Source organism: Acomys minous, assembly GCF_964271855.1.
Source record: "Acomys minous genome assembly, chromosome: 19".
Taxonomy (NCBI): domain Eukaryota; kingdom Metazoa; phylum Chordata; class Mammalia; order Rodentia; family Muridae; genus Acomys; species Acomys minous.
This window is the reverse complement of record NC_140499.1, coordinates 66600016-66628007: the sequence shown is the minus strand read 5'-3', so window position 1 is coordinate 66628007 and position 27992 is coordinate 66600016. Positions and strand designations below refer to the sequence as shown.

The following is a 27992-nucleotide window of genomic DNA, read 5'->3' as shown; positions in this document are numbered from 1 at the left end:
TGAGAGCGGAGCTGCCCCACCCCCATCCCCCCACGAGCCAATGGGAAAGCAAAGGCTAGACTCAATGGTTTAACATCCTGCAGTACCGGAAATGACAAGTTTTTGTTTTTTTTAAGGATGGAAGCTACACTGAAGCTCATTTATATCGCAGGATTTTTTTTTTAAAGGCAGAGGAATTCGCGAGCTGTTTAATGTGGTAACTTACAGGGGCTTGTTTTGTTTGCCCAGTTTAGAGCTGGAAATCTGAAAGACTCCCCGAGAGCACAAACGGCAACACTCCGGATTATGGGATTCTGCTCGAGGTTTAAATTATTCCCTGAGTCTCACCTTTCCCGCCTCACATGGGCAAACTCCGTGGAGAAACCAGGCAGGTCGCCTCCCTTCCGTTCCTTAGCCGGGTCAGCGGCTCGCCCCATCCCCATCCCTGGTTCTCTGAGTCGCTTCACGCAGGGCTAGACGACATTGCATCCTCCTCTTCAGCCTCTAGGAGGCGTCCGTCTCCACGCCACTTGCACCCCTGGCTTTCGAGGTGTCCTCCTTTGATCCCCGATTTTCTTTACTCTGCTTCCGTCCTCTCCCCCACCCCCCTCCCCCGTCCAAATCCACGAGTTCAGCCGAACTATCCGATCCCAGCTCTAAACTCTGGAGAGGTTTACAGCTAATCCAGGTTCGCTTCACAAGCTCAGGCTGCCGATCAAACGCTTACCAGAAGCTTAACTCGTTTGTCTTCAACAAGCATCTCAAAGCATCTGAGCCTGAACTCCGCATTTCTTTGCCCTCTCCCAAGAATTGCGCCCACAGACTTTCGGGTACCAAGATCGGATCCAATCTTGCCTTGGTCACCACATCGTAAACTGTCATTTACTTCCTTAACATAAACCCACCCGTGTCTACTTCGAATTCCTCCCCAAGATTCCAGCGAATATAAACCATCAATTGGATTCATATTCCAAACGAATAGTTTTGTCTGCAGACTGGCTAGAGCGATTGTCCCCCCAACCCCACCCCGACCTCTACCCCCGAACCTTTTAAAATCTTTCTGGAAACCCTCTGTGTCTTCCTTCCCAGTGTCCCGTCCATGGCCAGCAAAACTCTTGCCCTTTGCTTGGTAATCCTATGAAGGCAGCATGATTATTAGAGAAAATAGTAGAGTTCAATTCTATCCTTTTGGGGTTCTTCAAATATTCTTTTGCATCCTCATTTCTTTTGGGGTTTATTTTTATCTGTGTATATGGATGTTTTGTCTCTGCCGGGTGCCGGGTGTGGGCAGGGCCTCAAATCCCCTGGGACTGGACAGCTGTTAGCCAACGTGTGGGTGCTGGGAATGGAACCTGGGTCCTCACTGACTAATGAACCATCTCTCTAGGCCCTCAACCAGCACCACTGACCAATGAGCACCACTGGCCAATGAATATACAGGTCACTAAGGCCAGTACAAAGAGGTCCATGATGACATGTCTAGAAATGGCAGAAGGCTAGTGAAATGGGTAAATTAAATTAGTTAATTTTTGTTTGTTTTTACAAGACAAGGTTTCTCTGTGTATCCTTGCCTGTCCTAAAACTTGCTTTGTAGATCTGGCTGGCCTTGAACCTGCCACCTGCCTCTGACTCCCAAGTGCTGGACTTAAAGGCCTGCACCACCACCCCCACCACCAGGAGGTTAACAGCCACATGCAGAAATTAGTCCTGGGGAAAATGTTGTTATATGCTTGGGGAATGCCCAAATCCAGTCACAGAGTATGAGGTCACATGCCTAATCCCAGTAGTTAGAAGGCTGGGGTATGAGGATTGCCGAGAGTTCAAGACTAGGGCCGGTCTTGAACTAAAGGAAATGAACTAAAAGCCTTGAACTGAAAAAAAAAAAAAAGTAGATGAAGGTGTTTCTTTCCTAAGTGAAATGTAATATAACTCAGAAAATCATTCTAACCCATCCTGATTGTTTCCTTTTAGAAAACGAGTTAAGTTTACAGGAAGGTCTGGTTCACAGAGTTCACGGGTGGCACTTACGGTGGGAATATGGTGTTTCTCCAGCGCTGACTATATCAGAGAGAGAGAGAGTGAGTGAGAGAGAGAGCACTGCTGCCCTTGCGGAGGCATTGGGTTCAGTCCTAAGCACCCCCATGTGTCAGGGGGCCCCTGTGCCACACAGCCAGGAAGACAAAACACTCAGACACAAAGCACAAATCAAGGTGGTGGCACGTGCCTGTAAGCCTGTCACTTCATAGGCAGAGACAGGCACAACTCTGTGAGTTCGAAGCCAGCCTGGTCTACAGAGCAAATTCTAGGACAGCCAAGGCCACCCAGAGAAAATCTGTCTCAGAGGGAAAAGGGTGAAAATAGGAGGTTGAGAAAAGGAGAATCTGCTTTGGGAAATGTTTCTAACCCCGGAAGCTACCCTTTCGCTTTACTCCTAAATTCCCAGGGTATTTTGTTAGCGTAAAATACCACTATGCAGGTTCTAACAGTGTCAACTTTTGAGACATTTGGGGGGCTGAGAACAAAAGCCAGATATCAGGGACACACACACTCTACACACACACTCCACACACACACACTCCACACACACACACTCCACACACATACACACACTCCACACACACACACACTCCACACACACACACTCCACACACACACACACACAAACTCCACACACTCCATACACCACACACACACACACACACTACACACACACACACACACACTACACACACACACACACACACACACACACACACACACCACTCATCTATTCCAGTAATTTATCTTCAATAAGCCCTGGCGAAGAGGCACCTCCAGCATATTTCCCAAATGCTAAACTTAGTGGGCAAAACCTTAATAAGAAACAAAACAGTGGGGCTGGAGACTTGGCTCAGAGGTTAAGAGCACTGGATGCTCTTCCAGAGGTCCTGAGTTCAATTCCCAGCAACCACATGGTGGCTCCCAGCCATCTATAATGTGATCTGGTGCCCTCTTCTGTTGTGCAGGTGTACGTGCAGGCAGAGCACTGTATACAAAATAAATAAACATCTTTATTTTAAAAAAAGAAAGAAAGAAAAAAAAAGAAACAAAAAAGTTACACACACTCAGAATGTCCTGATCCTTCCCTGTCCTCAAGAGAGGCATCCCAAGATGCTCAGCTGAGACCAGAACCTCAGATGACGCAAACCCACTGTACCCAGCCATCCCTCAAGGGACTGGGTTCTACTCTGGGCACCAATACAGCATTGCTCAAGTGGCATATGAAACAGTACAGTATTTCTGTCATTTCTTTTTGTTTTGCTTTGAAGTGACAGGGTTAAGCCTAGGGCTTTATGCACAGTACTGTTGTGTAGTGTGCACACCACACCTGGCTTTTTCTTTTTGTTTTTTGGTTTTTTTGAGACAGGTTTCTCTGTGTAGCCCTGGCTGTCCTGGAGTGGCTTTGTAGACCAGGCTGTCCTCGAACTCACAGAGATTCTTCTGCCTCTGCCTCCCAAGTGCTGGGATTAAAGCCAGCTTTTTTTTTTTAAAGACAAGGTCTCTTGCCTTTAATCAAAGCACTAGGGGTCGGGGGCAGGGGCTGGAGACGGGAGGAAGGTGGATCTCTATGAATTCAAGGCCAGCCAGTCAGATCATATAGTAAGTTTCAGGGCTATACAGAAAACCTTCTCAAAGCAAAATCGACAACAAAAACAAAAATGCTTTTTAAAAAAGGAAGAAAGCTGTATAGCCCTGGCTGGCTGGGAACTTGTAACATAGACCAGACTGACTGGCCCTGAACTACCTGTCTCTACCTACCCAGTGCTGGCATTAAAGGTGTACCGCCATGCCTGCGGCACACACACACACACACACACACACACACACACACACACACACACACACACACACGACATGAACTTTTCGTAATAAACCTCAACTTATATTTCACACTGACTGGTCCGGAATTCTTTTCTACTGAACTAATCAATCCCAGCTTAACACGATGAGCAAGAGAGCCCCACAGACCACCACAGGTGGCAGCACAAGGCTGCGGCTCCAGCTCCCACTGACCAGTCCCAGCCACTGGGGGCTGAAACAGGGTTGCCCTCAGCTCAGGAGTTTGATACTGGCCTAAGCACCACTCCAAAACTCCATCTCAAATAAGATTCTAAGGGCTGGGCGGTTGTGGTGCACTCCTTTAATCCTAGCACTCAGGAGTAGAGGCAGTCAGATCTCTGTGAGTTCAAGGCCAGCCTGGTCTAGAAAGCGAGTCCAGGACAGCCAGGGCTACACAGAGAGAAATACTGTCTTGGAAAACCAAAGAAGGAAGGAAGGAAGGAAAAAATATTTTTAAAACTTTGTTTACAGTGAAGACAACTTCCTGGCATTACACTTACCGCTGTGATCCTAGTTACTGCTTCTTAGGGACCACACTGTAATCCAGGCCCTGAGCAACCGTGAGCTCTAACCCCAGGAGACACCAAAGCTTCACGTATGTCAAGTTGCTTAAGTGAGACGTCCTAGAATTCCTGTCCACGCCGGAGTGCTGATTCCCACTCGCAAATCTATGTCAAAGCTCTTCCTTTAGAACTCCGACTCACCCTCGGACCAGCTCATGCTGAAATTCAGCTGAGTCTGAAGCGGGGCGCTCTGCAAAGAAGGCAGGCGGCTGCGAGAGGCCGCAGCGACCTTGCGCCCGCTCTTCCCCCCCCCCCCGCCCCCCCGCCCCCCCTCGCCCCCCCCCCGCCCCCCCCCGCCCCCCACAAGGTCATCGTCGTCTCATGGGATGACTGCATTAACCTCGCAGCTGATCTCCAGCTTCCCTTCTTGCCGCTTTCATAATCCATTTTCCATGCTGCAGACAGTGATCTTTGCAAAATGGAAATTTGAAAGCCAAATAAGTGCAGTGAGTGATCCTTGACTGCATTTCTAAAAATTCAGCGTTGGATGGGATGCTGACTTCAGCTGTTTGTACTGCCGTGCCAAAATGTCACTGGCTGGGTAGTTTATAAAGGACAATTTTGGGGGTTTTCTTTTCTTTTCTTTTCTTTCTTTCTTTCTTTCTTTCTTTCGTGTGTGTGTGTGTGTGTGTGTGTGTGTGTGTGTGTTGTTTTTGGTTGGTTGGTTGGTTGGTTGGTTGGTTGGGTTTGTTTTTTGGTTTTTGGTTTTGGTTTTGGTTTTGGTTTACAGTTCTAGAGATAGAAGGCTAATACCAAATTGCTGACAAGCTTAGTGTCTGGTAAAGGCCAGTTCCTCACAGATGACACTGTCCAGATGTTTTTACTTTGCAGAAGGCTTGCTGGGAGGAATAAGAACCTATAAATTTACCCTCATTCCAGAGATCAGGGCTCTTTCTGGATACCACTGTGTTGGTGACCATCAGAGCCCGGCTCAAGTCGAAAAAATAAAGGTCTTCCTATGTATTGCATCAGTATCAGGTCCTGGTGGCCTTTTTTTGGGGTCTCTCCATCTGGGCGCAGCAAGGCTAGGGTGCTAGCTGGATTATGAAATTCAAGTACCAAGTATTCGTGATACAGCGGCCTTTGGTGTGCTTAGAGGCAGCACAGACAGCCACTGTCCCTTCAGCCTTTTGGAATCTTGGGAAATGGAGCTTCCCTGGGTCTACCCTGAGAAGGACAACTTCTCCTTTGTACTTTCTTCCGGGTGCTGTCCAGATCCTAACTCTTCTTTTTCTGGTCACCGAGGCTTCCTTACTTTTTCTCTAACGCTCTTGTTTCCTTCATGCCTGCTTAACTCAAACGCTTCCTTCTTGTCTCTGTTCTGCCCCTTGGGGCAGCTGTTGAGATTACAGCTTCCCTGGTATTTGACTTTGTTTTAAAAAAAAACAAAAAAAACTAATAACATTGCCCCCTTTTAACAAACTTTGACCTGGTGCTGTGGTGGCGCACACATTTGACTCCAGCACTCGGGAGGCAGAGGCAGGCAGATCTCTGGGTTTGAGGCCAGCCTGGTCTACAGAGTGAGTTCCAGGACAGTCAGGGCTACACAATCTGTCTAAAAAACAAAACAAAACAACAACAACAACAAAAAACCCCAACAACTTTGGCTTTGCATGACTTTGAACTTTTTCTGCCTTTTTTTTTTTTTTTTTGGTTTTTCGAGACAGGGTTTCTCTGTGTAGCCTTCCTTGGCTGTCCTGGACTCACTCTGTAGACCAGGCTGGCCTCGAACTCACAGTGATCCACCTGCCTCTGCCTCCCGAGTGCTGGGATTAAAGGTGTGCGCCACCACGCCCGCCTTTTAATTCTTTAGTCACTGGAGACAATGACGTTTTCCCTGCACTCCCCAAGTATCATTTCCATCATCTCTGCCCGCAGAGCTCCACCCGTACCTATCCACATCGTAAATCTGCCAAAGCTCTGGCCCCGGGGCTTTTGCACATGAGACTGAGGAAGGAAAGAAAAGCAGAAAAAGTAAAGGGAACCTGGGAAGGCAAAGGCATGCCTCCCCGAGAACCCAGTGAGGTTTCTCTCCACCTGTGGTGACGTTTCAATACGGTTAACATTTACCAAGAAGGTTGCTTACATGGGAACAGTATTCCTTTTACACAGAGATATTCCAAGTAATGGTAAAATAGTTTTGGGTCAGGCTTGCAGCCTAAGCATACGTATCCTTACGTGCCTTTCTATGCTGTAAAAACATAATTCCTGAAAGTCTCACTCACACACACACAAAGATGTATTTGTAGTAAAAGCATATCTTTTTGTTTCGGTTTGGTTTTGGGTTTTGGGTTTTCAAGACACGGTTTCTCTGTATAGGCCTGGTTGTCCTGGACTCGATTTGTAGACCAGGCTGGCCTTGAACTCACAGTGACCCGCCTGCCTCTGCCTCCCGAGTGCTGGAATTATAAAAGCATATCTTAACTCACTTGTCGAAACCTCATGACAGGGTTTTACCTTATCGGCTGTAATGCCATCTGATGGATCTCAGAAACCACACTGTGGTCACATTTAAAGTCCTTAGCAACCCTTAGAGATCCCTTCGAAAGCCACTAAATTATATAAAGGCTGATAAATGTAAAGACGTACCAACCCCCTTTAGAAGCTCACAGTCCACACTTGTGTGTACTGGCTTTTCCTCCACACTTGAGTTAACTTCTCCACTTAAATCAGTGTTAAAATCTCTTAATAAACTCCACCTCTAGCTGAGCGTGGTGGTGTATCTCTTTAATGCCAACACTTGGAAGGCAGGATCTCCATGAGGCTGAGGCCAGCCTAGTCTACATTATGAATTCCAGGATAGCCAAAGCTATGTAGCGAATACAACTGTCCCAAAAGAAAAAGACAAGCGATAATAAAATCAGCAAAGTAGACTCCGCCTCTGCGTCATGCTGACTGACCTGGGATTCTTTTCTGTACCAAAGCCAGGAGCTTGTGCAGTGGAAAGTTTTGGTGTCTTTAAAAACTCAGTTATGTTATGCGAACATGTTTTTGTTTTATTCCCAGGTGTAGGATGTGGGGCTGACGCAGGTTGTCCACAGCAGCAGACTATTTGCCTGTGGGGGCTCTGAGAGGGGCTGTTTGCCAGGCGCAGAGAGTTTAATTCTGAGGACTCTGGAGAGGGGATAAATGCCAGAGGCCAGAGAGAGACAGGGGTTCTCGGAAATAAGACTACTGCTCCCCCCTCTGCACCCTCCTGCTGCTCCTGGTTGCTGTTGATGCAGTTTGACGGAAGAAGTTGGAGATGTCCTGAAACTAAGATTGAATTTTCCCTGACGACCCTAACCAGCAGGAAGTAGCTAAGGAAAACTATGTCCCTTCTCCTCACTAACCTTCTGGTGTTGGGGTGTTGTAAGGTTGTAGAGAAGAGAGAAAAAGATATAAGAAACCAAAATGAAAATAGATTTTTAAAAGTACGAGTACAAAGCTGACCTCGCCTAAGTATGCCTCTGACAAGAGCGCCTCAGGCTCCTGCAATTGCACAGCATAGGGCTGACGACCCCACAGCCAGCAACAAGGCTGCTACTGTCAAGTCCCAAAGAAACGTGGGACAAATAGCTAACTGTGGTTCCTATTTATGCCAAAGTGCGCGCTGGCTGCAGGGCTCACTCTGTCCCTGTGACTCCTCGCAGCTCGGCTCGTCCCACCCCCACCCTAAGCGGCACCAGGGGCTTCATTTCTCTTCCCCTCCGCGCCCGGCCCCCCTTCTGATTGCTATATACTATAACCCTGCCATTGGGGCATGAGGTCTCTTGATTCTCCTGGTGCTTTGTCTATCTGTCTATCTGTCTATCTGTCTATCCAATCTCTCTTCCTCTCTCACTCTCACAGCCCATGTTCAGTCTGCTATTTTTACTTCCTGCCTTAGACTCTCCCAAATGCCTGCAGCTGTATTCCCCCTCATAGGAACAATAAAAACCTTCCCCTCATCCATCCGCGGGAGCGGCTGCGTCATTTCATTCAGCTGCCACACACCGACCAGAATGATAGAAGAAAGCTGTTTCTCCTGGGCTGCTCTCTCCATAAATCAGCATGTTTCTTTGGTTCCCAGGTCTGGATAATGTGCTTGCAGTAGCCGTGTGCAGACTCACCATACAGTCGGCACCAGCAGCAGCACCAGCAGCAGCACCAGCAGCAGCACAGTGTTCCTCTCATGTTTCTCCAGTGTTCTGTAGACTCTAAAAGCAGGGCCTGCCTTTATTTTTCAAGCCTCCAGACACTGGTCCAGCCCACAACAATTGCGTGGTTGGTTTATAAAACAGGCTTCCGTTTACCTGGGTGTAAAATAGAGTAATTGAGACCCAGGGGTGGTGACTGATAGATTTAGGAGTAAAGAGACAGCAGAAAGAGACCAGAGTCTCACCAACAGATGAAACTGTTTATTAGTGCCCGTGCACGCAGACCTAGAGGGGCAGCCTGTCTCTCTCAGGAATGAAGGGGTCTGTAGGACCCTGCATAGGGACGTGTGAGGGCCTTAGGAATGAGGAAGTTGAGGCAGCAGTTAGAGGGCTACTGAGGGCCTTTATGTTCTTCCCCCCTCCCCCACCTCGAATTATCCTCTTCAGGCGGGACAGATTATCATGGGAGATAGGCTGTCCCAGCAGACACTCCCCTGAGAGCAAGGCCCGCTGAACTCCCATAGGAGGCCTGATTTTACTATGGGAGCATCCTATGAGTGACACAGGACAGTGATCCCAGTGTGTAGGAGGTAGGCAGGAGGATCAGGCATTCTAGAAATGTAGAGGCCAGTCTGGGCTACATGAGACGTTGTTTGTTTTTAAGTAGTTATTAAAGGACTAAAGCTATTTGAGTTTACAAGAACAAGAAGAACGAATCTGGTGCAACAACCTCAAATTTGCAGGAAATCCCTTCTGTTTTCATTGCGTTGTTCTAACTCCCCGACCTCGCAGACCTCGCCGGAGTAGCGGGGACTACAATTCCCATGAACGCTCTGGGTACTACGTAACACCTGCCAGACGCATCCAGAAACGCATTTCCTAGACGCAGCGACTGCGTGGACCTCGTACGCCTGGAAGAGTCTGTAGCGAGATCGAGCCAGCACAAAGGTACCAAACGTTCCGAGGGGGACGTTAGGGCTCTGACTCAGCCAAAAGGACCAAGCTGCACATGCTCCATTTTCACAGCTCCCAGCCATGTGCCTCCCCCCCTCCCGTGTCCTTAGTGCCCAGCGCCCCGGCGGTTCCTTCCAGCCTTGTCCCTCCGCGTTAACGGGCCACGCGGGGCCGAGGCGGATCCCGGGTGTGCCGGTGTTGGGTGCCTGGGGGAGGGCGCGTGGACCCAGCCAACCCTCCCCTGTCTCCCTGCAGCGGATGCTGAGCGCGCAGCAGTTGGCCCGGCGCGCGCTCTCCATGGCGGCCGCGCGCGGCGCGTGTTTGGCGCGGGACGGCGCGGGACCGGCGGCCGGTGGCCCCGTGGAAGCCGCCATCCGCGCCAAGCTGGAGCAAGCCCTGAGCCCCGAGGTACTGGAGCTGCGCAACGAGAGCGGCGGCCACGCCGTCCCGGCGGGCAGCGAGACGCATTTCAGGGTGGCGGTGGTGAGCGCTCGTTTCGAGGGGATGAGCCCCTTGCAGCGGCACCGCCTGGTCCACGAGGCACTGGCGGAGGAACTGGCTGGGCCGGTACACGCGCTGGCCATCCAGGCGAAAACTCCCGCCCAGTGGAGAGAGAACCCGCAGTTGGACGTTAGCCCCCCGTGCCTAGGTGGGAGCAAGAAAACTCGAGGGAGCTCTTAATACCCGGACTGGGAGGGCGACGATCCAAACGGGTCGGACCGAGAATAAACTACTATGTCACCGCTACTTCACACCTTGATTTGTAAGGGCCAGAACCCCTCGCTCCTTTGCGCTTAACAAACACCATGCAGAGGCAAAGACGCCCCTGGCAGGTGGAAACTAAGCTAGCCCAGGGAGAGAGCAGCCACTCGTAGCTGCCCTTGCCTGGGCTGGAGTAGAGAAAGACAGCCGGGTCCTGGTGACTCGGACAGGGCTGTGATAGTAAAGAGAAGCCGCCGCCGCCGCTGCGCGAGGTCCAAGCCGTGCCCTTAATACCTGTTAAGTTGGAGCTGCATGTTATTATGGTGTATGTGATGGGGCGGGGTAACATGACAGCACGGCACAGTTGTGTGTCAGAAGGCAACTTTTGGGAATCATCCCCCACCCCCACCGTTCTGTTCTGGGAATTGAACTCAGGTAGGTCATCCGTTTTACGCAGCTGTTAGGCCCCTACCGGCAATTTTTTGTGAGAAGAAAATTGTAAACTAGAGAAAAGATTTGCGAGAAAGTGAAGTATTTAAGTTTTTGCAAGGACACCAAAATTAACCCAGAAAGGAGGAAATTCCTGCATTTGAAGCAGTAAAAGAATGGAAACAAACGCTGCCTACTTTTGTTTTTGTTTTATTTATTATTACATATACAGAGCTCTACCTGCACGCACACACACGTGTACTGTGAGCCACCATGTGGTTGTGGGAGTTGAACTCAGGACCTCCGGAGGGGTAACCTCTGAGCCATCTCTCCAGACCCTCATTGCCTAGTTTTTTTAGGAAAGCTCGGATAACGCTCGTGAGGGACTTTCCAGTAGCCTTTATGTGGAGCATGCGGTGGGCTGAGCGTGCAGCTCGGTGTGAGAGCACTTGACCAGCTTGTATGGAGGCCTGGTTTAGTCCCAGCAACGCAGACATGTATGTCTGAATATGTACTTTTGTCCATTTCGGACTATAAAGTTTCTGGGTTGGACCTGTTTGGGCATTAGGAGCAGAGGCAGGCGGAGCTCACCGAATTCCAGGGTTAAATAGTGTCTCCAAAAAGAAAGAAAGAAAAAAGCAGTGTGGAGTGGCTTGGTTAAAGCACCAGTGGACTTGAATAAAGGGGGGATCCGGGCCAGGCTGCGGGCAGTAGGAATTCCCAAAAGATGCTGCTTAAAATTGGGGCCCAGAGCGACAGGGCAACCACTTCCTGTTCCTCAGAGGACCAGCTTTGGTCCTCAGCACCCACTCGGTGACTCACAACCGACTAACTCCCGTTTCAGGGGGTCTGATGCCCTCTTCTGGCCTCGATGGGCACCAGGCACATGTGGTGCACGTAACACCCAGGCAGGCAAAATGCTCATGTGCAAAATACAGGTGTTTGTGTTGCTTTTTGCAAGAGTAACAAGGCCACCTCTCTAGCCGCCATCAGTAAATGTTTTTTTAAAACAAAAGGTAGGAGCCGGGCATGGTGGTGCACGCCTTTAATCCCAGCACTCGGGAGGCAGAGGCAGGTGGATCGCTGTGAGTTCGAGGCCAGCCTGGACTACAAAGTGAGTCCAGGACAGTCAAGGCTACACAGAGAAACCCTGTCTCGAGAAGAAAAAAAAAAAAGAATAAACAGAAAAATTAAAAAAATAAAATAAAACAAAATACCCCATTCCATAAGTCAATAATAGTGGGAGTGTTTACTTTTGGCCTTGGGGAGGGAGTTGTTTCCGCCAACACTATTTTATCTTCCCGAGACCGTCATAGTGGAGGTAGATGTGCTGGCAGATGCCAAGAAGCAGACAGCGCTTTTAATTTTAAGGGTTTTGTTCCCTTTATTTTTCAGCAGTATTTTTCATTTCACTTTTCACATCGATGGAATCAGGTTTAGGGTTCCCCAGGGGACAAGAAGGTGGATGTGTCTCCCCTGGGGATGTGAGGGAGAGGGCCACGTCCAGCCACGGAATGGTGAGAGGAGGGGGCACAATCGTACACGGGGGAGCCACTGGGGGACAAGGCAGTCCTTTGAGCACAGACAGCAGAGTTAAACAGTCACCACCTGGTCCAGTGTTACAAGATCGGGAATGGCCGTAGGATTGAGGGCACCAGACGCAGCATGAGGAAGGGTGAATTTGGACTTCTCTTTTGTGTGTGTGTGTGTGTGTGTGGTTATTTTTACTTCCTTTTAACTTTTTTTTTTTTTAACATTTTACAAACAGCTACAAACTACAACACATCACAGCTACAGTGGGAACGGGAAGAGGGTACCAAAGAAAGCAGCCACAGAGAGTAGGGTAGGACAGGGGCGGCTCTACCTACAGAGGCTGTTCTGTGGAAGGGCATGGTGGGGACACTGAGGCTTCTGGTCCCTGCGTTAGGGGTCCCTCTGCCCGACCTCTTTGAGAAGGGTTGTGGGAAGGGCCCCTGCTTCCGGCCCCAGCCCCTTGTGCTTTTGGGTCTGCTGGTTACTCTACTTTCCCTCTGGCTCGCGGCCTGTGCAGACAGCTCAGGTGGGAGGGCTGTGGCTAGTGGGTGCAACCTCTCTAGAGGAAAGAGAGAGTGGGGCCTTGTCCTGTGCCCTCGGCCCCCCTAGATTGCAGGACTTTTATTCAGACTGGCCTAGGGCGTCTCCCTCCCAGCCCCAACTCAGATGAGAGATTCTGGGAGGTACTACAGAAAAACAGTGTTGTGTGTGTGTGTGTGTGTGTGTGTTCACTGAAACTACTATCCTTGGCTTATATCTGAACAGTATAGTGGTACCCCTGCCCTGTGGCGCACAGGCACACGCGCGCACACACACACACACACATCCATGAGTGTATGTACACATCCACACACGGTCCTCCTAAGCTGCCTCAGAACTTATATATAAATAAGAACCAGAAAACTCAATTCCATAAAACCCAGGCTTCACATTTGCAGCCTGAATTGAGGTGAAAATGGAGGCCAGAGGGCTGAGGCTTATTGCTACCCTCCGGCGCCCCTGGGAGGTTAGAGGGCACCCAAGGCCCTTCCCACTCAAGAAGTTCTTTTGGTCCAAGCCTCAGCCCCCATATTACCCCATACCTGTGGTTCACCAGGGCCTAGGCAGCAGGAACGAAGGGGAAGGCAGAGGTTCTGGAACCCCTGGAGCAGGGAAACAAGGGTGCCCGCCCCCCACTAACACTGCGGGAGAGAAGGTGCAGCTCAGCCTTCTGTGCAAAAGTCGAGGGTGACAGCAGGTGGGGATGTGCCTCATCCCAAAAGTGGGGTGAAGGGACCTTCCCTGTAGTCCCTGCCCATCGCATCAGGGTCACACACATGCACACAGGCGCACACAGCTAAGACACCATACACAGGGGAGTGAGAACCAGGACAGCAGGGCAGGGTAGGGATAAGAGGAAGTTTTGGCCTCACAGTGTGCCTGCCGTCCCTGAAGCCCCTGAGACCAGCCACACGCACCCCTCACCTCACTGCAGCACCTGCCCCCGGGTCTCAGGCAGCTTCAGGGCCAGAGAGCTCCCAAGGGCGAGGGCAGCCGAGGCAAAGAGGATGGGAGCAGCCTTGGTGATCCCCACAAAGGAGGTGAAGATGCTGATCCCCAGCACGGCTGCCAGCTTACACAGAGCGTTCAGGAAGCCAAAGGCGGTGGTCCTGCTCAGGACGCCCCAAGTGCGTGCAAGCCACATGGCGGACAGGACCCAGGAGAAGGAAGTCAGGCAGATGGGAAAGCAGAGTGGGGGGAAGAAAGGATGGAGAAGTGAGAGGAGGGGGCAAGGGCGGGCGGGGGGGGGGGGGGGTACAGATTAATCGGGGAGAAGAGAGAGAAATGAGACAGAAGTATGAGGTTAGTAACCAGCAGAGCAAGAAGCGAATACAGAAGCTCCCAACTGTTAAGGAAAAGCTCAGCAGGGATGTGTGTCCTCTACCCCCAACCTTACATCCCTAAGGACCACCTCACGCATCCCTCCAGCCCGCAACCTCACAGGACCTCTCCCCAGTCCTGCAGCTCCTAAACCTCCTCCCTGTCCCCACCCCATCCCCCTACCCTCCCCACCACCACCACCACACTACCTCTTGTCCGAAGGGTAGAGTTCAACAGTCAGCACATCCAGCGCATTCCAGGACGCTATGCTGACTCCGCCAAAGAGGCAGAGCAGCGCGATCATGGCTGACTCGCTGTTCCCGAAGGAGAGGAAGAAGCAGGAGACGCAGGACATCACACTGGAACCGGCTGGAGCCAGGAGAAGAGCAGCAGTGACGCGGCCTGCCGCCAGACCACTGTTTCCCAAGGCAGCACCCCCACCACCACCCCGCAAAGAAGGCTTTTCACTTGTCCCCAACCCCCATGTTTGCTAATATCAGTGGCAGTGGCAGCCATTTATCCAGCACCAACTGTGAGCAGACATCGGCCCCTCCAGGAGAGGGCCAACTTCCCTTCCTGTGTGGCAGGTCCGAGCTCACAGGGTGTAACCTGCCCCAGGTGGGCTGAACCTCAAAATCTATACATACCCTGCCCGTCATCCTACCTACCTACCGCTTTAACCCCCTAGAGTGCATTCTCTGCCAGCCCCCCCACCTTTTGCAGCACACCCCCCCCCCAAACAAAACACGAGAGGGAGCAGCTCTCCGGCCCATGTCCTCCACAGCTGGAGCAGCTCTCAGGCCCATGTCCTCCACAGCTGGTGGTGAGGGGCCACTGACGGCCTGCAGCCGCCGCCGACACCCAGCCCTCCTCCTCTTACCAAGCATTCTGAGCCGGCCAATCTTGTCCATGAGCAGGGCAGACACGATATTTCCAGGAAGCACTGCCAGTGTCCCCAGGAAGCTGACAAAGTACACCATGTAGGCACCTTCACCCGTCCCTGTCACATCCAGCGGGCAGCCTTCCTTGTTGTGCAGAAACGTGCTGTTCACCAGACGGCTGTTCACAAACTTGTACTCAAACAGGTCTAGGAGGTCAGGGTTCAGAGAACGTGAGTCAGGGACCTCTCTTAGCATTAACCCTGGCACTCATCGCAAAGCATCAGATGTCACCATCACTATGGGAACCAGCAACCTTTTCAGTATCTGCTGCTTGACTAGCCTTTGCTTCTTGCTCATCCTTTCTATCCACCTGAGCTGGCTAAAACAGAGCCCTGCTGCTGGCTTAGCAACTGCTTCTGAAGAAAACATTAAAAATAACATATAAAGCTGGGTGTGGTGGCGCACGCCTTTAATCCCAGCACTCGGGAGGCAGAGACAGGTGGATCTCTGTGAGTTCAAGGCCAGCCTAGTCCACAAAGTGAGTCTAGGACAGCCAAGGCTACACAGAGAAACTTTGACTCAAAAAACAAAACAAAATAACATTTAAGGGCTGGAGACATGGCTCAGCGGTTAAGAGCACTGGCTACTCTTCCAGAGGTCCTGAGCTCAATTCCCAGCACCCACATGGCAAGTCCTAACTGTCTGTAACTCTAGTTCCAGAGGATCTGACACCCTCTCAGAGACAACATGCAGGCAAAACACCAATGCAAATTTTTTTTTAATTCTTAAAAAAATTTAAGTTCTCTCTCTCTTTCTCTCTCTCTGTCTCTCTGTCTCTCTCTGTCTCTGTCTGTCTGTCTGTCTCTCTCTCTCTCTCTTTCTCTCTCTCTCTCTTTCTCTGGGATGTTAGCTGGGCAGGTACAGGTGGTGGTGGCACCTTTAATCCCTGCACTTTGGAGACAGAGGCAGGCGGATTTCTGAAAACAAACAAACCAAGGGGCTGGAGAGATGACTCAGTGGTTAAGAGCACTGCCTGCTCTTCCAAAGAGCCTGAGTTCAGTTCTCAGCAACCACATGGTGACTCGCAACCCTTTCTAATGTGATCTGGTGCCCTCTTCCAGCATGCAGACATACATCCAAATAGAGTACTCATATGTAAAATAAATACACACACACACACACACACAACCAAAAAACCCAAAAAACTAAACCAAAACAAAACAAAATGTGAGATGTTTCAGTTTAGCACATAAAACTCAGCCTTTTGTTTAAAAAGCAGATTCAGGGTTTTTTGTGTGTATGTGTTTTGTTTGTTTGTTTGGTTGGTTGGTTAGTTAGTTTTTGGTTTTTTGAGACAGAGTTTCTCTGTGTAGCCCTGGCTGTCCTGGATTCACTTTGTAGACCAGGCTGGCCTCAAACTCACAGTGATTCACCTGCCTCTGCCTCCTGAGTGCTAGGATTAAAGGCCTGGGCCACCACACTTGGTCAGGTTTTTTTTTCTTACATATTTTTAAAAGATTTACCTTAGGTATGTGTGTGTGTGTATCTGTGTGTTGGTGTGTGTGTGTGTTGGTGTGTGGTGTGTGTGGTGTGTGTTGGTGTGGGAGTGTGTTGGTGTGGGGTATATGTTGGGGTGTGTGTGTGTGTTGGGGTGTGTGTGTGTGTGTGTGTGTGTGTGTGTGTGTACACCATGCACTCTCAGAGGCCAGAAGACAATTGTTAGCTCCTCCAGAACAAAAGTTACAGACAGTTGTGAGCTGCCATGTGGGTGCTAGGAACTGAACCCAGGTCCTCTGCAAGAGCAGTAAGTGCTCTTAACTGCTGAGCTGTCTCCCTAGCACCATCTACTTTACAAGCAGACAGAGCCTCGCGTAGGCTCACCTGCTCTTAAACTTCGCTATCCATGAACCTGAGCTGCTGACGTGTGCCCCCCCACCCCACCCCCCACCCCCACCCCCAGAGCGCACTACCTAGAGAGCATCACACAAGCTGGGCAAGCGCTCCACCACTGAGCTACACTCTCAGCCTTGCCAAATATGCTTTCACCTGAGACGGGAGCTTAGAGAGCCGCTGGCCTTAAACTTTCTCTGTAGCCCAGACAATTTTCAATCCTCCTACTTCAGCCTCCTGAAGAGAGGGCTTACAGGCCTGTGCCACTAGGCCCAGCTGAGAAGTAGACTGCCGCCATGGCTCCCAACCTTTTCCTTATTAAATATCTCTTTTTATTGTTTTTCTTTTCCCAATACCCAGCGTACCTTCTTCAAAGCCACATTAACATTACCTCTCTGAGACTATAATTACCACTAAAGGTAAAGACGCAGGAAGTTTTCTTCAGATAGTCATAGGAAAATACCCATATTTCCCAAAGCACTGGTGGTAGCCAGTAAGTGACCCAGGGCTCCAGGGAAGCCCCCAGCTCCCTTCATCACGGTCCAGGCTCCTGGGCTGACAGACACCCGCGGGCCGCCTCACCGGTGTTATAGAACACGGTGCTGACGAATGTGCAGTTGCGGAAGAATGTGTTGCTGGATGTAACGTCTTCAAAGTAACACTCCTCAAACAGGGAATCCTCAAAGGACACCGACTTCAGGCGCAGCGCGATGAACCTGCAGGACCGGCGTGATGAGACCCCCAAGCCGTGAGATCACGGACCCCGAGAACGCACAGGCTTTGCCCCCAACCACCTTGGTCCTGGGACTCGGACTCATCAAAGAGTTAAGAAGTTAGAAGGGACAGGGAAGAGTGACGTGGAGAAGTCCCCCCCCCCCCGCATACTTGTCATTGAAGTACTGGCCCCCTCGGTGGATCTGGTTCTCCAGCGTGAAGTTAAACGTCACGTGCTCCACGCGCTCCCCGCGGAACACTTTGGTCCGGGCTGCATAGTCCACAGCCTGGAGATGGCGGATCATGTCAGGGAACCAGACGGTCAGACCATAGTAGCTGGAGAGTCAAAGGCATGAAATCAGGCGGCGGCTGAGACGCCAGGGCCCCGTCAGAGGGAGAGACGCGCAGGCCAGCCGTGTAGGGGCTCCGCGCCAGCCTCGTCCCACGCACAGCCCTCCGAGTTACCGTGACTCTGGGGACTTTCGGGTCGTCCCTGCTACCCATCATCCCTTCTTCCCAGACATTTCCTCTTCCGTCTGCCCCTCAGCCAGTCTTACTCCGGTTCACTCTGAGGATTTAGATCTCCGCCCACAGAGCTCCACGTGTCCCCACGATATGACGCCCTGACCTACTGAGGCGCCATTGCACTAACCGAAGGGCTAGTTTTATCTATTCGTGACACTGCGCACTAAGCGCGCTAAGGCCCGGGACACGCGCACTTATCCCGGAACGCCGCCTCCGTCTGCGCGGGGTGAAAACTGAACACCTGTCGGCCTGCGCTACGAGTTTGATGAGTTGAAGAAGTAGAGACCCTGGATAAAGCGTCCAGAGGATGCGAAGACAGCACCCTCCCCGTTACCTGCCCTCCGTTCCCAATCTCAACACTCTTCTTCAGCCGCGCACAGCCACACTTCAGCTCCCACGCCTGAAAGACGACGTCGTTTGTCCCCCCGCCCCCCTCACCTGAACGACATGGTGAACCAGACGCCCATCATCATCAGCGTGATGCGTCGGTATTCTGGACCGAAGCAGGAGAGAAAGTTCCCCCAGACCTGGAAGGGGCACAGTGAAGGCAGAAGGTGGCCGCACTAACTGTAGATAGACCTCTGGGTTTTTCATTTCTCCACCTCCCTCAGCTCGCCCTTCGTGTCTCTCTCTCTCTCTCTCTCTCTCTCTCTCTCTCTCTCTCTCTCTCTCTCTCTCCCTCCCTCCCTCCCTCCCTCTCTCTCTCTCCACCATTACCTGACCCCCCAGGCTCAAAGCCCGGACTCCCCAGCGCTGGTACCAGGTCCCGGTGTCAGACTGGATCTCAATCAACTCATCCTCCTGGTGGATCGTTTTAATGTGGGTGACCTGGGAGGAAGAAAAGGGGTGAGCTGCGGCACACCATTCCCCAGCCGGCGCCAAGGGCCCCTTGAGGGCCCTGGGAACGTCCGCCGGACTACAGTGTGGTCTGAGACATCTAGGAAAATGGGTGACACCCAAAAGGGTCCAAGTGGGGGTTTGGAGGGTCGGGCGGAAGGAGCTGCAGCTTACCGAGAAGACTCGCTCAGGATGGCCCTTGGCGCGCATGTTAGTGTCGTGGACCTGCTTCAGCACCATCCAGGCCTCATCGTGCTTCCCGTTCTAGAACCGACAGACAGAATTCTCATCATGGAACGCGGGGCTCCCGGGTCCCAGTACAGAGCCTGCCCCTTCAATCTGGCTTCTAGAGTCCTGAGATGCAAAAAAGGCTCCCAGCGCCCTCTCAGTCCTAATCTACGGGAATATACATCGGTCCAAGCTGGGGTGCCACAAGGAATGGGCAAGAGTTGGGGTGGTAGTGGGACTTGAAGGGAACAGATGCCAGCAAAGATGGGTGGGGGGGGGTGTCTCCAGTCAGACAAGAAAGGGAAGCCACACCCTGATCTGCTGGAGCCAGGTATAGCTAGAGGAGAGATGTAAGGGTGGATCCCAACTTGAGGCCTCAGAATTTTTGTTTGTTTGTTTGTTTGTTTGTTTTCGAAACACGGTCTCTCTGTGTAGCCTTGGCTGTCCTAGACTCGCTTTGTAGACCAGGCTGGCCTCGAACTCACAGAGATCTGCCTGCCTCTGCCTCCCGAGTGCTGGGATTAAAGGCGTGCGCCAACCCTCCTGCTGAGCCTGCAGACTCTTTTTCTTTTTCTTTTTCTTTTTCTTTTTCTTTTTCTTTTTTCTGAGACAGGGTCTCTCTGTGTAGCCTTGGCTGTCCTGGACTCGCTTTGTAGACCAGGCTGGCCTCGAACTCACAGAGATGCGAACCTGCAGAATCTTAAGCTACCATAGATGAGCCGGTTTCCCGGCCTCTCCAAACCCTTCCAGAGACGCATTTTTCAACAAAGGAAGCAAGATAAAGCCCCCCAGAGTTCTGGAGGAAGGAGGAAGCAGTCGCAAGAGTGCACCGACCCCACAGCAAGCGTTTTCACCCCCCCCCCACCCCACTGGAACAACCCATTCACCTCTAGGAAGAAGCGAGGACTCTCCGGCTGGGTAGTCAGAGCCCCGATGGCAAACACGGAGGGAAAGGCACAGACGAGGACAAAGACCCTCCAGCTGTGGAACTGGTAAGCTGAGCCCATCTGGAAACTCCACCCTGGCAGGCAGTCACAGAGTCAGCAGAGAAGCAGAAGCTGAGGGCTGCCCTCCCAGGGAGCACAGCGGGGCTGGGAGGATGGAGAGTGAGTCCTCCCAGGGAGCACAGCGGGGCTGGGAGGACAGAGAGTGAGCCCTCCCAGGGAGCACAGCAGGGGGGCTGGGAGGATGGAGAGTGACTCCTCCCAGGGAGCACAGCAGGGGGCTGGGAGGACAGAGAGTGAGCCCTCCCAGGGAGCACAGCGGTGGGGGCGTTGCTGGGAGGACACAGAGCCTGGGGAACTCCTGCTCACCATAGTGTGGAATGATGGCCCAGGCCATGGCAGCCGCATACACCCCGCCAATCATCCAGAACATGCAGAGCCAGCTCAGGTGCTCCCCACGCTTCTCCTGCGCCAGGAACTCCGAAAAGTAGGAGAAGACAATGGGGATGGAGCCGCCAATCCTGGGCATTTCAAACGCAGACGTTAGGAAGCAGCCACGGCCTCAGTCCCCTACCCCAGGCTCTGGGTGCTCAGTACCCTCTTTTATCTCCATCTCCATCAGCCACCGAGCCACCGTTCTAAGGATGGCAGGAAGCAGGTGAGCAGGTCACAGGTCAAGGAAAGAGCAAGCCTAAACCTTGAAGGCGGCTAGGAGTTGACAGGGAAGCAAGGTCACAAGGAAAGGGGAAAAAGTTGTCGAATGTGGCGTCTCAGCCTGTGATCCCAGCACCAGCGGGCAGAGGCAAGAGATTTACAAGTTCCAGGCCACCCGGGGCTACATAGCAAGATCCTACCTAGCTAAAAACTCAAAAACAAAACAAAACAAAAAAGCCTTTGAGATGGATGCCCACGCCTTTCACTTCAGCACCTAGGAGGCCGAGGCAGACAGGTCTCTGAATTTGAGACTAACCTGGTCTATCTACAGAAAATGTAGTCCAGGCCAGCTATGCCTACATAGTAACGCTGTCAGAAAACAACAACAAAAATCTCCACAGAGAAAAGGTGGGCAAAGTAGAGTCTGGGGAGGGAGGGGCGGGCAAGTATAGGAACCGCCATAAAAACAAAAAACAAAAGCAACCAAAAAAGCGAAAGCAACAACAACCGCCAAACATGGAGACAGCCAGTGAGAGCCTGGTGGTAGGTGGGCAACTGTAGGTGCAGGCATGTGTAAGACTCCAGATTCTGCCAAAGAGGGTGTCAGCAGGTTTGTTGACAAATTCAGGGGGCGGGGAATGTACATTCTGGGAGGGGATTACGCCAGGGAGCACCTGAGTCCAGGGGCAAGGCTGAGGCCCACTGGACCTCTGTGTAGACAGCCTCAGAAATAGCTAGAGCTAAGCTGGATGACTCAGGGGTGGGCGAGGCAGGCACAGGATTCCGGATGTCAGCCACAGCGGTAGCTGACCTGAAAGAATGGGGGGGGGGGAAGGCAGGGAGGTGTTCATTTCATTAGTCCGCACCTATTTAGGCACGGTCAAGGGCCTGACAGTTCCAGGAGCGTGTTACAGCGACCCAGGTCTGCCTTTAAGGGGTTTGCCACTTGGACACCTACCCGACCCCAGAGAGCAGGCGACAGAAGAGGAAAGTGCCGTAACCCTGGACGAAGGATGAGAAGAAGGCGAAGACGCTGTTGACAGAGAGCGAGATGAGCAGACATTGTCTCCGGCCCAGCCGATCGGCCAGGCCTCCCCAGAGGAAGGCGCCCACCATCATGCCCAGGTACACAATGAGGCCTGTGGAGAGCAGAATCAGGGGAGGCGTCAGCAGGCACGTTTCCATTCTCCTGCCAACTTGTACTGGAGCCCCGGCTGTAGGGGCTGAAACTCCTGGCGCAGACTTGATCAGGAAGGGCTTCCAGATGTTAGCTAAGACAACCCAGAGATGAGAAACAATGAGCGAGGATGGTGTGTGAGCAAAGGAATGGACAGTCATCAATCACCGCAGACCAGCCGTTCAACGGCAAGGAGGCAAACATTTGAGAAAAACCCTTACTTGCTCCCCTCCCCCATCCCTACCAGACTCTTCCTCCGTCCTCTTCCCTTCCTCCCTCTAGGGCACATAATACTCATCTTTAACTCCCATAAAAGTAAAATGGATCTGCCTAGATTCCTAAATGGCCCCCATCCTCTCTACCCTCCAAGGTGTTTGGGGTTTTGTGTGTGTGGTTGTTTATAGACAGTGTCTTACTACGTAGCCATGGCTGGCCCGGAACTCACTGTGTAGACTAGACTGGCCTCAAACTCACAGATCCGCCAGCCTCTGCCTCCTGGGGTCTGGGACGAATGGTGTTCACACCACACCTGGCCTTTCTCTCTTAGTTTTGATGCCCTCAAAGGAGGAGGTCTCTTGTTCCTCGGGAAACGGTCTCCAACACAAAGTTTATTCTTTATCCTTCTAGTCCTAATACTTGGGGTCCTAAAATTCCCTAGCTTGTTGTTTTCTTTTCCTAAAGCCAGAATTGGAATTGGTTTTTAAAATCATCTCCAAAGTTTGCATTTTTTTATCAATGTCCAAACCAAGCCAGAGAGAGACAGACAGACAGACAGACAGGCAGGCAGGCAGGCAGGCAGGCAGACAGACATACCTACCTGTCCGTGGCAAAGCCAGCCCTTTCTAATTGCTCAGTGAGCCTACGGGATTGCTCCTTCTAGGAAAGGCCGTCAGAGATATTCCTGGACCACAGATACTCCTGCCTGAGGTGTCCAAACCCACATCACCCCAAATGGACCCTCCCCATGTGTGCCAAGGCATTTCCAAGTTGCCCTTTTCTGCAGCCAGGCAAAGACAACAGGGTGGAAAACTTTGAAGAGGTACTGAACAGTAGCCCAACCCACCACGGCCATATCCGCAGTCAGGCAAGCTACCGCCCACTCAGACAATCCAGCTACACTCCAGAGGAGGGTGTCTGTGGGTGGATGGAGTGCAGAGCGTCAGCAGGCCCTCTAACTACAACAAAGCTAGTGGGACGGGGCAGCTTCCTACAAACGGGTGTTTGCAGGGTTCTTACCTAGCATGCCTTTGTTGGAGTCAGACAGGCACATGTCTTTCTCAGCACTGGGCAGCACGAAGCCCACCACAAAGACCTCTACACCGTCGGCCATCAGCGCCAGGCCCAGCACGAAGTACAGTGTCCACTGGAAGCGGCCGTGGCCACACTCCCGAAGGATGGTCTCATACTGCTGGGCCAATTCTTCCCGGTCTTTCCGCCGCTGCGCCTCCCCCCGGCCCCCAGGGGGACCCTCCCCATCGCTCAAGCCCCCTCTCACTCCAGCCAGGGGCGCCCCATCTGCCATCCGTTCGCCTTTGCCCCCAGACTCTGCCCGGGGGATGCCCTGATATTCCCCTTCGTAGATCTCATCGTCCTCGTCGTGGCCCTCGGTGGCATCACTGGACGCTCCGCCTTCCTCCTCATCCTGGGCTCCTTCTCCGCGGTAGTAGCCATCGGCGGGGGCAGGGAAGTCATCATCGTCGTCCTCCTCCTCGAAGCGGGAGTAGGACCTTCGGGAATATTCGTCCTGGACTCTGTCCAGGCCCTTTACCACCTTCTTGGCCGCGTGCTTCTTAACTTCCTTGGCAATGTCTTTGGCCCCGCGGATGAACGCTGCTCGGTCTCGGAAGCCTTCTTCCATGATGGGGCTTTGGGGCACCTTGCTGGATCTACCTCACCCTCTACTTCTTTATTTTTTTCCCTTGGTCTTTTCGCTCAACGGCTTGTGGGGTCAAGAAGACCCCCCTCTTCGGATGAAATGTGTTCCAAGATCTTTTGGGCTCAGAATAAGAGGAACTGAGGCCCGGCCAGTGAGGTCCAGAAGGAGAAGGGAGGAAAGACCTTCGTTCTGCACCCGGTTCAGGAGGGTGAGTGGGGGAGGGAAAGGGGGAGGAGGAGGATGGGGTGGGAAGGGGGAGCCAGGTTAGAGAGGCTAAACTGAGAAGCCACGGTATTTCGGGGAGGACTGCCTGTTTCCCTTCCTGAAGCCTTTGGAGACCTAGGGAAAGGAGAGAAAAAGAAAGTTCACCAGGCTAGTGAGGGAGGGAGGGGCAGCATGGAACCGCTCTCAACCCAGAGACACGCCTAGACCACGTGGTCCAGGTGGTCTCTGTATTTCAGGCCACCAGCCATGATAGAGGGACGATGGTCTGGGCCAACTGTGGGGCTGGGTAGACAAGTCCCTATGCTTTGACCTCGGAGGGCAGAGCCACGGTGTTTTCTGGAGAATTGGTCGTCTATCTGCCCTTCCAAAAGCCCTCCACCCAGGCTCCTCCGTCCACTGGCGATCTGAAGGCCGGGGCCTCTACTGTTCTTCTTTCAACGTCTCTCCAAGGAGAGATTTCTCCCAGCTCAGCCTCCTGAGTCCTGCAGACGTGATTTAAGTGCTACATGACTATGACATGGTTCCCTCTCACTTAAAAAGGGGACATGGGCCTGGAGAGATGCCTCCGTGGTTAAGGACACTGGCTGCTCTTCCAGAGGTCATGAATTCAGTTCCTAGCAACCACGAGGTGGCTCACAACCATCTATAATGTGATCTGATGCCCTCTTCTGGCCTGCAGGTGTACGTGGAGGCAGAGCACTGTATACATAATAAATAATTTTTTTAAAGGGGGGGTGGGAAGTGGGGGCTTCATGATACCACAGGATGTTAGCTCTAGTATTGTGCTGACAGGAACACAGCGATTTGCCCTGCCCTCCCTCCAAAGACCTCCCCTCCCTCAGTCAAGTCACCTCTGTGTGTTCCTTAGGGGGGACAGCAGAAATGGACACCACCAAGAATACCAGTTGGATGCGAACTTGCTACTTACTTGCCCCGACTTGCCTGAGCCTTAGTGTCCTTCTGTCTAACTTGATGACACTTAAATTGGGAAAATCCATTTCTCGGAGTTGTTAAACTTAACCTCAGTATTATTCTATGAATATTAGTTTGCTTCCTCCCCTATTATCTTTGAAAAAATAAACTGTGAAAGAAGCAGCAGGCCACACGGAGGTTCGTATTCGACTGTTGGTGCCCAGGGTCCTCCCAAGAACTCAGTGTTTAAACTAATTTCAGCAGATGGAATCAGTTATATTATATTTGTAGACCAACAGGATAAAGACCCCAAAAGGAAGACTTGGGACATGGGTAGAAAGAAGGGCCAAGAAGAAAGATCATGAGCTGAGTAAGGAGACAACCAGCCGCCCCTGCCCCCTTCTTTCAGAATGTCACGTATAGACCCCCTTTCGCCGGTGGGGTGGGAACCAATGTGCCTGGCTGAGTGAGAGTCTAAGGTCTCTCTTGTGCCTCATTCCTCCAGGGGCTCCCTTCCTAATCCCCCTTAATCCCTCTGCTTCTACAGGAGCCATTGAGAAAGAGGTCCACAAATACCGCATTGCGTAGGCAGCAGGAGGAGAATGAAGGGGACCTAGGGCCTCCCCTCAAAAACAAACAAACAAAACAAAACAAAACAAGACGTCCCCCAAAGGGAGACGCGTAGCATAACCTCCTTCATGGCAGCAGAGGACACAGGCCTTGATTCAGAGCAACATCATTTCCCCTAAAGTAATGTCTGCTCCCACCCAACCAGAGCCTGGGCTAATATCTCTCCCTCCCTCTCTCTCTCTCTCTCTCTCTCTCTCTCTCTCTCTCTCTCACACACACACACACACACACACACACACACACACACTAGTGGAAAAGGGTAAATAAAGCCATGTCATTGAAAAAAGAAACACTGGTGGCAAGGACAGATGTAAGCAGTGGCCCCCATGTCACCTTTTCGTCATGGTTCAGGGACTAGCCGTCCTCAGGGCAAGGCAGTTTGTGTTCCTCCCTTTCTTTCCCAACCATGACCTCCCCTCGAGCCCTGAAGGAAAGCATTTGGACCCACCAGGAGCTGTTTCCCATCCCTGTTGACCCTGTTTACCTCTCAGAGGTGAGCATGTGGGTAGGAAAGGCTCGCACAGCCAAAACAGTAAATGGTGGCTCAACAGCCAGTTCCCCCAGGGCCAACAAGCCCAGGAGAGGGAGAGAGAAAGAAGACAAATTCTTTGAGCTGGTGAGGAAGTGGTGCTATATTTAGCCCTGCAAAGCAGCGCAGAGTGGCTGAGCCTGAGGAAGAGAGACGGCCACTGGGAGAGGTGGAGTTAAAGTAGACCAGACTCAGATTTACCAGAGACCTTTAAGGCTGACTGGCTGCTTCACCTGACCGGAAGAAACGTGTCCACATTTTCTGCAGAAGGTGGAAAGGGAGCAAGTGTGGAAGGGGGCCTCAGAAGCAAGCCTTTCCTTTAAGGGCAACTGCTCAGGTCTGGACTAGCCCCCTAGTCAAAGCTCCTGCTTTGGAGGCCACCCAGGTTTTCAGCCCATCCCAAGTCATGAAGAAGTGACAAGGTCATTAAGAAGCAGACATTTCTCAAAAGGTTTTCATGCAAAAGGACAAGGGACAGGAAGGTAGGGTGTGGGGGGCAGATTTCAGAGCACCCCTCCTGCATCACAGCTTGACAACTGACCCTCCTACCCCTCCACAGGGCCAACAAGGCTGAACCTCACCCCTACTATCTACCCCTGGGTTTGGAAGGTGGGAGCATCCAGTTTTGTCAGAGAGGAAAGGTGTCAGCTGAGAACACACACCGAGGAAGAAATGCTCACCCAGAGGCCAGGGAACACTACACACACACACACACACACACACACACAGGCTTTAGGGACCGCCTCTACCAGGATTGCGGGGACCCCCCACCCCCACCCGGCTTCAGCTCTGGTACAAAACGTGAGGCGCTGGGACTAATTACACCGCTGCTCCCACCCTTGGTCCTGTTGCTGGACAGGTGCCCGCCGTCACCTGCACACCCCTCCCCCGCCCACCTCGGTGATTGCCTCCGGGCCCCAAGCCCCAACACCTAACACCTGGCTGCTTCTTCCCACTGGGTCTCTCTCCGGCGTTTTATTCCTTCTATTCTTCACCAGCTCTGACTTCACTGTCCCCTAACCCACCCAAGTGCAGGCAAGAGAGGCAGCACTCATTCTCCGGCCTCAGCCAAGGTCATTTATCATGGGGGGGGGGGGGAGCACGTACATTATTAAGGTGAAGAGGGGATGGAGTTTGAGGGAACCTCAGCTTACCTAACAACCCCTCACCAGGTTTATATCCAAAGACTATAATGGGGGCTTAGGCTAAGGGAGAAAAAAAAATCCTCACATATATAGATGTACCTATGTATGTACGTGTGTCTATACATACATATACATATGTGTAGGTGCACATATATTTATTTATTCATGTATATTCTCAAAGCAACTGAAATAAACGGCCCACTCCCCAAGCCGCTACCATCACCGTCACCGTCACCACCCTCACCCCTACAGCGGGGACAGTCACCCTCTCCCCATAAGCAAAGCATCAGAGATAAAATGGCTGCAAGGCTAGGCAAGGATGCTTCTGCCTGGGGCGGGGCGGAGGTGAGAGGAGAGGGGTCTCACCTGAGCTGGCTTCCCCGGGTCAGGGAGTCCCCGGGTAAGGGAGGGGGGTCCAGCCTCGGGGCTGAGGCGGCAGCGGCGGCGACTGCTCCTCGTACCAGGGGAAGCGGCACTGCAGACCTGCCCCCCGCACGCGCTCCGGCCCCGCCTCCGACACCCCCCCCCCCGCCCCGCCGCCGCCAGTGAGCATCGGGAGAGACCATTGTGGGGGGGGGGGTGGCGATAGAAAAGAGGATGGGGAGGGGAATTAGGACACAGGAAGAAAAGATGAAGGGACTGGTGGGGATTGTCAGGGCGACAGTCTTTCTCTCAGCCCCTTCCTCCCTAGCAAAAGATGACAGAACCCAGGAGTCCCAGCTGCTCTTGCCGCCTTAAAAACAGCCCCCTCCCCATCTACCCTGCTGCCTGGAATAAGAACACCCACCCACCACCACCAAAACCGCAG

At 52.2% G+C, this 27992-nt stretch overlaps 2 protein-coding genes and 1 long non-coding RNA gene across 3 annotated transcripts; 1 reads left to right on the top strand and 2 right to left on the bottom strand.

The window, feature by feature from the left end:
* Positions 1–170: 170 nt before the first annotated feature.
* LOC311589777 lies at positions 171–4684 on the bottom strand. The gene is made up of 3 exons (XR_014776650.1): positions 2722–4684; positions 412–2652; positions 171–376 (listed from the first exon to the last, which is right to left on the bottom strand). It is a non-coding gene; the product is annotated as an uncharacterized lncRNA (long non-coding RNA).
* A 4655-nt stretch (positions 4685–9339) lies between these two features.
* On the top strand, positions 9340–10240 carry BOLA1 (bolA family member 1). Its single transcript, XM_084769830.1, has 2 exons — positions 9340–9487; positions 9749–10240. The coding sequence occupies exon 2, from the start codon at positions 9752–9754 to the stop codon at positions 10172–10174; it is 423 nt and encodes a 140-aa protein (XP_084625956.1). The 5' UTR covers positions 9340–9487; positions 9749–9751; the 3' UTR covers positions 10175–10240.
* A 2112-nt stretch (positions 10241–12352) lies between these two features.
* SV2A (synaptic vesicle glycoprotein 2A) lies at positions 12353–27681 on the bottom strand. The gene is made up of 13 exons (XM_084769829.1): positions 27551–27681; positions 23104–24082; positions 21649–21829; positions 20406–20557; positions 19980–20113; positions 19039–19128; positions 18745–18855; positions 18466–18554; positions 17674–17838; positions 17371–17504; positions 14898–15104; positions 14227–14386; positions 12353–13806 (listed from the first exon to the last, which is right to left on the bottom strand). Exons 2-13 carry the CDS (start codon positions 23723–23725, stop codon positions 13623–13625), a joined length of 2229 nt encoding a protein of 742 aa, XP_084625955.1. The 5' UTR covers positions 23726–24082; positions 27551–27681; the 3' UTR covers positions 12353–13622.
* Between the last annotated feature and the right edge of the window lie 311 nt (positions 27682–27992).